At 41.8% G+C, this 10,025-nt stretch overlaps 1 protein-coding gene across 1 annotated transcript; it reads left to right on the top strand.

The window, feature by feature from the left end:
- The first annotated feature begins 2,273 nt into the window (after positions 1-2,273).
- Positions 2,274-10,025, top strand: LOC132883093 (gastrula zinc finger protein XlCGF8.2DB-like). Its single transcript, XM_060916283.1, has 2 exons — positions 2,274-2,406; positions 8,378-10,025. The coding sequence occupies exon 2, from the start codon at positions 8,391-8,393 to the stop codon at positions 9,561-9,563; it is 1,173 nt and encodes a 390-aa protein (XP_060772266.1). The 5' UTR covers positions 2,274-2,406; positions 8,378-8,390; the 3' UTR covers positions 9,564-10,025.

A 10,025-nucleotide genomic window follows, 5' to 3' on the forward strand; every position in this document is an offset into this window, starting at 1 on the left:
ATTATATTGTTTACTTTCACCTTTGTTAAACACTGCATTGCTCTGTCTAACCAGTTTGAACCATGCCTAAAAGTGAATTGCTGTGTGCCTAACTGTATCTCCACAACAAAGAGAACACCTAATTTGAGCTTTTATCAGCTGCCAGTCGATGAGAAGAAAGAAATGGATAAGTTTAATCCACGACAAAAATCTTCAAACTGAATCGAAATGGACAAGTGTTTGTAGCTTACATTTCTCTGGTGGGAAAAACATGTTTTTAAACTGTGACCCAGCAATATTTCCATGGTCTGCGTAAAGGCCTTCAGTTATAGATGATTATAACAATCAACACTGTTCATTGTCTGAAACTAGCGATATTCCAAAGCCTGTAAAACAAAGAAGCATTCTTCGGCCTTTGTCTCTCAACATACCAGAGCACTTGGCCGCCGAACGAGCCTGTCGGACTGATAAAACGCCCAAACTATGAAGGGTTCTCTTTCGGGTATGTATAGTGTTCAGTGTACCTCACTAGCGGCATTTATTGAAGTAAATGCATTTATACTGAACATGACATGGCAGATCAGCAGGTTTCCAAAGATTTTTTTTTTTGTAATATTTCCTGATCTCATCTCATCTCATTATCTCTAGTCGCTTTATCCTTCTACAGGGTCGCAGGCAAGCTGGAGCCTATCCCAGCTGACTACGGGCGAAAGGCGGGGTACACCCTGGACAAGTCGCCAGGTCATCACAGGGCTGACACATAGACACAGACAACCATTCACACTCACATTCACACCTACGCTCAATTTAGAGTCACCAGTTAACCTAACCTGCATGTCTTTGGACTGTGGGGGAAACCGGAGCACCCGGAGGAAACCCACGCGGACACGGGGAGAACATGTAAACTCCGCACAGAAAGGCCCTCGCCGGCCACGGGGCTCGAACCCGGACCATCTTGCTGTGAGGCGACAGCGCTAACCACTACACCACCATGCCGCCCAATATTTCCTGATATCAAGTTTTATTTAACTAATCACTAATTTATAAATGTTTTGATAAGGCGTTCTGAGATTTGATGTTGTTTTCATGTAGCGTGGTAAACTCGGTCAATCTCTAGGTTGTACGAATTCTTGTCACTTATGTCTTGCCTTTTCACCAAGCTTGATTTGGATTCAGATTTTCCTGCTGTAAACCCTTGAGATGTTATCCACCTCTTTAAATCACTAATGTCACTGTCTTCCACAGCAAAATCACTCCTCTCACATTGCTCTCACATAAAATTAATCTAACATCTGCTATACTGCACAACTACCGACCCCGGCTATCTCCCATAATGCACTGCGAGAAACAAGTGATGTAGTTTAGTTTTTGTTCTTTCTTTCTCATCTCATCTCATCATCTCTAGCCGCTTTATCCTGTTCTCCAGGGTCGCAGGCAAGCTGGAGCCTATCCCAGCTGACTACGGGTGAAAGGCGGGGTACACCCTGGACAAGTCGCCAGGTCATCACAGGGCTGACACATAGACAGAGACAACCATTCACACTCACATTCACACCTACGGTCAATTTAGAGTCACCAGTTAACCTAACCTGCATGTCTTTGGACTGTGGGGGAAACCAGAGCACCCGGAGGAAACCCATGAGGACACGGGGAGAACATGCAAACTCTGCACAGAAAGGCCCTCGCCGGCCACGGGGCTCGAACCCGGACCTTCTTGCTGTGAGGAGACAGCGCTAACCACTACACCACCGTGCCGCCCCGTTTTTCATTATTTACCGAATAAATTAAATCAAAATGCTTAGTGGCTATTACACAGTGCCTACTGCATTCCTTATCTTAACCTCTTCCTCTACGCTATTCTTGTATTTACTTTAATATTGCATCCACTTTCCTTAGAGCTCCTGATATTATTAAGACAGAACACAACAAAGCTGTGAATGCCAAAATGGTTTAAATTTCAACATTACATATGATAAGAAAGCTCAGTATGAGGTGGTGTGATAAATGAAATGAAATGAAGCCTCTGATGAATATAAACTTGAATTGAAGTTGAAGTTATGGAGCTTATTCACTGTGAATCACACAATGTCTTAACTTTCAACACAATTTTAGAGTGATTAAAAGGAATACCAGAGAATTTGAGGAGATGGAATTTGCTTTCCTTCCAGCAGGTGGCAGTAAATCATCTTTCAGCAGTGAGAAACCATCTTAAATCGTTGAAGAGCTGCAGCCAACCAACCCGAATAGACCAATACAACCAGAAGGGGGCAGTAATGCAACATAATGGATGTCAACTGCTGTAAAACCACAAAGAAGAAGAAGTTATCCAACCGACCTCATCATCTCTACGTGTTTACATTACAATATTAAATCTGAACTACTTAAATAGAAAAAAAAACAGTATTTGAAGAAGGTAAATGTGCTGAGGTAAGTTAAAGTGAACTTGGGTACCTGAGTTACTGACTGGATCCTAAATGGAGCTCTACTTCAGTTCTTATGTCAGTGTCTAGTGTAGATAGCTAGATTTTACTTTTTAAATAAATCACTAAGGATATAAATGTATTCTTATCGATAGCCATTCTGGGTTTTTTAATCATTTTGAGTTTATCGACAACAATGACTAAGGATTGAACAACTATTTTAGTTTACCTCAGCTAACATCCTAATAAGTAGTCAGTGTTGCCATCTTCTTCCATGGGAATACAGATAATGCCTTCCCAAAAAGTTGCTAGATGATGTCATGTCTTAATTTGCATATCAAAATGTATTCCATGAACTCTCGGGTAGAAACAGGAAGTAGATTACTGATCTCGGTAGGAGAGAGCGGGGAGACGTGGGACAAGTTTTCAACTTTTCTAGATTGTGTGAAATTCTTTGCAGTTAGCATCTCATCTCATCTCATTATCTCTAGCCGCTTTATCCTTCTACAGGGTCGCAGGCAAGCTGGAGCCTATCCCAGCTGACTACGGGCGAAAGGCGGGGTACACCCTGGACAAGTCGCCAGGTCATCACAGGGCTGACACATAGACACAGACAACCATTCACACTCACATTCACACCTACGCTCAATTTAGAGTCACCAGTTAACCTAACCTGCATGTCTTTGGACTGTGGGGGAAACCGGAGCACCCGGAGGAAACCCACGCGGACACGGGGAGAACATGCAAACTCCACACAGAAAGGCCCTCGCCGGCCCTGGGGCTCGAACCCAGGACCTTCTTGCTGTGAGGCGACAGCGCTAACCACTACACCACCGTGCCGCCCTGCAGTTAGCATCACCATTCATATTGCATTAGAGCGTATTTACTATATCCTCTTACCACAACGTTAGTTCCTCAGGCTTCACTTTCTCTGTCATTATTTTTGGCAGGAAGACATGGGGCATTGAGCTGAGACATGAGACGTTATGTCGGGAGACGTGGGACATAGTGAGAACAAAAATAAAATATCTAAAATAATCCTACATGTGGGCGGCACGGTGGTGTAGTGGTTAGCGCTGTCGCCTCACAGCAAGAAGGTCCTGGGTTCGAGACCCGGGGCCGGCGAGGGCCTTTCTGTGTGGAGTTTGCATGTTCTCCCCGTGTCCGCGTGGGTTTCCTCCGGGTGCTCCGGTTTCCCCCACAGTCCAAAGACATGCAGGTTAGGTTAACTGGTGACTCTAAATTGAGCGTAGGTGTGAATGTGAGTGTGAATGGTTGTCTGTGTCTATGTGTCAGCCCTGTGATGACCTGGCGACTTGTCCAGGGTGTACCCCGCCTTTCGCCCATAGTCAGCTGGGATAGGCTCCAGCTTGCCTGCGACCCTGTAGAAGGATAAAGCGGCTAGAGATAATGAGATGAGATGAGATGAATCCTACATGTTGACTTTTTGTTTATTATCAAAACTTGTACCGTATGAACTGTGTGAACACGCAATGCTGATACGGTGATAGAAAAATGTCAGTTTACCCAAAACCTAACTCGACAAAACAGTTCCATTCTCCAGAATAAGTTTAATCCTCATGCAAGGACATGCCCATATTTTTAACAAGCATTTTTAAACAATTTTATATTTGTAAACTACAAGAAAAAAAATGTGCAACATGAGGAACTGTCCCAACTCTTCCCATCTGGCCATTTTGGAAAAAAAATCCTTAAATGCTTTTTCCCTAGAATGTAAGTTTAATAAATAATACTATATATGGTAACTCTAGGCAACATATATATCTAGCAGGAGCTGATCACATGTATACAGAACACATCAAGTGCTTATGGGCGACTGAAACAATGAGTTTTTGACAACCAGTAAATGTTTACGTTCAGTGTCTATTACCGATCCTTCTATATGGAAGTGAATCTTGGTCGTTGTACGCCCATGAAATAAAACAGCTACGCACTATCCAACAACGACACCTTAGATCAATCATGAATATCAAGTGGGATGACTTCGTTAGCAACGAAGAAGTTTTGAAAAGAGCCGGAGCAGAGGATATCGAAGTCCTCCTCGCCAAAAATCGTCTATGTTGGCTTGGACATGTTGCTCGGATGGAGGACACTCGAATGGTCAAAATGCTAATGTTCGGTGAATTAGCAGAAGGTGCAAGAACGGTCGGGCGTCCAAGATTATGTTTTAAAGACAATTGCAAAAGTTTATTAAAAGTTGGTGGTTTGCTCAATACATGGTCTGACTTTGTTGCTGATCGTGTTAAGTGGCGACAGAGCATCAAAACAACATGCAACAAATTGAACGAACATCGTATAAACAAATACAAAAAACGAAAAGAAATGGAGATAATATTTAATCATTAATTTATTTTATACGTTTAGCATTCTCTAATTGTTTAGTTGTTTCTGTATTTTGCTCGCTTGCGAGACTAGGCTAATATATATATATATATATATATATATATATATATATATATATATATATATATATATGAATGAGTGATTCCACGCTTATGGGTACTGAAATGGGGACATGAACTTATTTTTAAAAATTCACCTAAAACCATTTCTTTTTTTACCATCAGGTCACAAAACATGTAATCTTTAATGAATGATATGTTAAAAGATAACTTTAATTTTCTGAGATGTAATAAAAACATATTTATATGCCAAAGTCAGAACGTAACAGAAGTGTTGTGGACATATAGATTCTCAATTTTAACAATGTAGAATTACTTTTTGAAACATAGGAAGGTGATGTTTTAGCAAATATAATTAATAAACATGTGTAGTAGAATAAACATACACATTCTTTCAATAAGATTAACATGGTATATAGCTAGATTGTAATTAATTTGTAACAGACGCGAGATGGACAATCGTAACAGAAGTAATGTAACAGACATCATTTTGGAACTCATAGGCTTGACTTTGGCATATAAATATGTTTTTATTACATCTCAGAAAATTAAAGTTATCTTTTAACATATCATTCATTAAAGATTACATGTTTTGTGACCTGATGGTAAAAAAAGAAATGGTTTTAGGTGAATAAGTTCATGTCCCCATTTCAGTACCCATAAGCGTGGAATCACTCATATATTAGTGCTGTCAAGCAATTAAAATATTTAATCGCGATTAATGTCGCGACAGTCATAGTTAACTCGCGATTAATCGCAATTTAATCGCACATTTTTGTCACATAAAAGACCATTATAATTCTCTTATCAGCATAAAAAAGTGAATGGGCTTGCTTTGTACCAATGGTTTTTTTTTTATTGCAAAGCATAACACGTCTTGACACAGCCACTGCAAAGTGAAACCTAAGCCGAGCACCGGCGCGGGGCTAGCAAGAGAACCATGAGTGAAATGATCTACTGTTTGAGTTAGTCTACAACTCTAATCAGAGAGACAGGTTACACAGTGACGGTAGGCTTGACATGCTTGATTATAATATAAAGTACACTATTATATTAAGTTTAAGTTGTTTGTTGATAAATATTGCATTGAATCTGATCTTTACTGTTTCAGCTCACTTAACACATTTTGTACTTTTACACTTTCTGCCTGTTGATGCGTCGCGCTGTCCAATCAGAGGCGGCCAAATTTGCATATTACAGGAAGGATTTCTGGGATAGCATCGAGTTTACAGTTCAGAGGGATCTGGCTTCTTTAGACGCTGTCTTCTTAAAACTGAATAAATATTTAAAAAGAGCCAAATTAGCCAGTCTTTTGAACGGCTCTTTTCAAAGAACGGATCACAAAGATGCGGATCCCATCAAAGAGCCATAAATCCCATCTCTACTAGCGCGCCCTGCCCGCGCTGGTTCTTTGGGGGGGGAGGTCAGAGGACTCTGGCTGTGCGGGGCGTGGCATTACAGTCTAGCTGCTATCGGTTTTCTAAGCAAAGTCTCTGTTCCAAGTTCCTGGCAGTTTCAAAAGCTGATGAAAAACCTACATCATGTCACAGAGCGTTAATCTCGCGATAAAAAAATTATCACCGTTAAAATTGAGTCAAGTTAACGCGTTAATAACGCGACATTTTTGACAGCACTATAGTGTTGTTAACCAGCAGTTAGACTGTAATGCCCTGCACAGCCAGAGTCCTCTGCCCCCCCCCCCCCAAGAACCAGCGCGGGCAGGGCGCGCTAGTAGAGATGGGATTTATGGCTCTTTGATGGGATCCGCATCTTTGTGATCTGTTCTTTGAAAAGAGCCGTTCAAAAGACTGGCTAATTTGGCTCTTTTTAAATATTTATTCAGTTTTAAGAAGACAGCGTCTAAAGAAGCCAGATCCCTCTGAACTGTAAACTCAATGCTATCCCAGAAATCCTTCCTGTAATATGCAAATTTGGCCACCTCTGATTGGACAGCGCGACGCATCAACAGGCAGAAAGTGTAAAAGTACAAAATGTGTTAAGTGAGCTGAAACAGTAAAGACCAGATTCAATGCAATATTTATCAACGAACAACTTAAAGTTAATATAATAGTGTACTTTATATTATAATCAAGCATGTCAAGCCTACCGTCACTGTGTAACCTATCTCTCTGATTAGTCTATCTCTCTGTAGACTAACTCAAACAGTAAATCATTTCACTCATGGTTCTCTTGCTAGCCCCGCGCCGGTGCTCGGCTTAGGTTTTACTTTGCAGTGGCTGTGTCAAGACGTGTTATGCTTTGCAATAAAAAAAAACCATTGGTACAAAGCAAGCCCATTAATTTTTTTATGCTGATAAGAGAATTACAATGGTTTTTGTATGTGACAAAAATGTGCGATTAAATTGCGATTAATCGCGAGTTAACTATGACTGTCGCGACATTAATTGCGATTAAATATTTTAATCGCTTGACAGCACTAATATATATGCGCAACATACTTTAATTCCTAACAAATGCTAAATTCTCCAGTGTACGTTACACCATAGAGTGGAGGTGTAGGTGATGGAGAAAATACAAGTTTTGGTTGTATTGAACTGCACAAACCTTGCTGCAGTGTCCAGCTTTATGGCTCCAAAGGAAGTAGGTTACTCAAATGCCGCTTTTCCACTACAAACGCGGCTGAGCCGTGCCGTGCTGAGTTGGGCTGAGTGGGGCTGTTGGAGTTGCATTTCGACTACAACCGCACTGAACCGTGCTGGCTGGAAGTGGGTGGACACATTGGGTGGAGTTAGCGAAAGTGGGTGGACATCACGTGATGTCGTTAAGCAGCACAAACAGTGACATCAGTGAGCTTTTAAGCGGTAGTCTCACGTTAATAGTAAACAATAAACATGGAGGACATGGAGTCGTTAGTGTTGCTGGTCTTGGTGCTGTGGCTTGTTGTCACCGACAACGCCAACAGATACTGGCAAGAGCGTATAGATGAGGCGAGGCGCATAAGGCTTCAGAAATTCTCGTAATTCGTAATTCTTCTTCTTCCGGGTTTGCGGTGTTTACAGATCCCAGCGTGCTCGCGGGGCGTGTGTGGGCATGTGAGGACACTCCTCCTCACCAATCAGTGCACAGGGGAGTGTCTGCTCACGCCCCCAGCCTCACTCGGCTCGGTTTGGCTCGCTTCAGCCCCACTCCAAAACGGTGCGAGTTTTAGGGGCTAAGCAGGGCTGAAGCGAGCCGAGTCTTGCTGTTTTTTGGTAGTCGAAACGCGAGCCGTGTCGGGCTGAAGTGAGCTGAAGCGAGCTGAAGTGAGCTGAAAAAGGGTAGTGGAAAAGGGCCATAAGGGCCAACATCTAACTTCTGATGGAATTTAAAACCTGATTAGGTGAAATTAATTTATGGGAATACAGACTGTCCCAAGCCTCCCTGCTCTCCTCATCACTGACTACCAAAAACATGTTTGGTCTGGGGTGAAAAATGCTTGATGCATGATTTATTAATAATAATACACAAACCATTTATTAAACAGTTTCATTCAGATATTTGGGACAATACGGTTTTGTATTTTCAGTGTTACTGAGTCCCTTTTTTCCTCCTCAGTAAAGATAAGAACATGCTGCCCACAAGAGACTCTGGTCATCAGCAAAAAACTTCTGATCCATCTTGTCCTGTGTCCCCTCATGTACAAATAAAGGCAGAGCTTCACCACTGTTCAGATTGTGGCAAGAGTTATACTTACCAGAGTAGTCTTCAAAAACACCAGCGCAATCACACAGGAGAGAAGCCCTATGACTGCTCACAGTGTGGCAAGCGTTTTAATCGACTCGGTAATTTCAAACGACACCAACAAGTTCACACAGGAGAGAAGCCGTATAATTGCTCGGAGTGTGGAAAGAGTTTTACTCAACTCTGTTATTTCAAAGAACACCAACGAATTCACACAGGAGAGAAACCATTTATTTGCTTGCAGTGCGGAAACAGTTTTACTCAATCAAGCACTCTTCGAAGACACCAGCGCATTCACACCGGAGAGAAGCCGTATAACTGCTTGCAATGTGGAAAGAGTTTCACTCGTTTCAGTAGTTTCAAAAAACACCAAAATATTCACACGGGAGAGAAACCATTTCTCTGCTCACAGTGTGGGAGCAGATTTACTCACCTAAACAATCTTAAAACACACCAGCGAATCCACACAGGAGAGAGGCCATATCACTGCTCGCAATGTGGAAAGCATTTCACTCGACTCAGCAGCTTCAAACAACACCAACAAATCCACACAGGAGAGAAACCATTTATCTGCTTACAGTGTGGGAAAAGATTCACTCACTACGGTACTCTGAAAACACACCAACGCATCCATACGGGAGAGAAACCATATCAGTGCTTGCACTGCGGAAAGAGTTTCGCTCACATGAATAATTTCCAGCGCCACCAAGGAATTCACACCAGTCAGAAACCCTATAATTGTTTGCAGTGTGGGAAGAGTTTTAATTTAGAGCGTAATCTCAAAAATCACCAGCACATTCATACAAGGGAGAATCTGTATCACTGTTCGCACTGTGGAAAGCATTTCACTCGACACGGTAATTTCAAACAACACCAACGAATTCACACAGGAGAAAAACCATTTGTCTGCTTACAGTGTGGAAGAAGTTTTACTCAGCGAGGTACGCTTAAAACACACCAAAGGATCCATACAGGAGAGAAGCCGTATCATTGCTCCCATTGTGGAAGGAGTTTTGCCCATATGAGTACTTTCCAACGCCACCAAGGAAGCCACACGTGACAGAAACCGTATCACTGGTCATAATACGGGAAGAATTTTAATCAAGAGCACAACCTTCAAGAACACCAGTGCATTCACCCAGGAGAAAATGTTTGCCGGTGTTCACAGCAGGAAAATGTGGAAAAAAAAAAAAAAGATGGCTCTCTGGCAATACCAGATTATTGCTGACAGTTTGGGAAGCAGTTTACTCACCTACGTACTGTCCAGAGGACACCAGAACATGCACATGGGACAGCATGGGAAGAGCCTTGTACAGCCGAATCATGTCTGTCATCACCAGTATTCATTTACTATGTAAAATTGCTTACGTTGTCAAGAGTTGTGAATTTTAAAACCACATAGTTGTGTTAACATAGAGCCAGCAGTTTTTGACATATAAATGCAACAACACAGGAATTATTGTTTTGTGTTAAAATGTAGTCAGGTCCATAAATATTTGTACATTGACTGTTATTTTAGTTG

Source organism: Neoarius graeffei, chromosome 1 (assembly GCF_027579695.1).
Source record: "Neoarius graeffei isolate fNeoGra1 chromosome 1, fNeoGra1.pri, whole genome shotgun sequence".
NCBI lineage: Eukaryota > Metazoa > Chordata > Actinopteri > Siluriformes > Ariidae > Neoarius > Neoarius graeffei.

What these genes read in the sequence shown, in the direction of transcription:
- LOC132883093 (XM_060916283.1), top strand. Translation starts at nt 8,391, where the DNA reads ATGCTGCCCACAAGAGACTCTGGTCATCAGCAAAAAACTTCTGATCCA.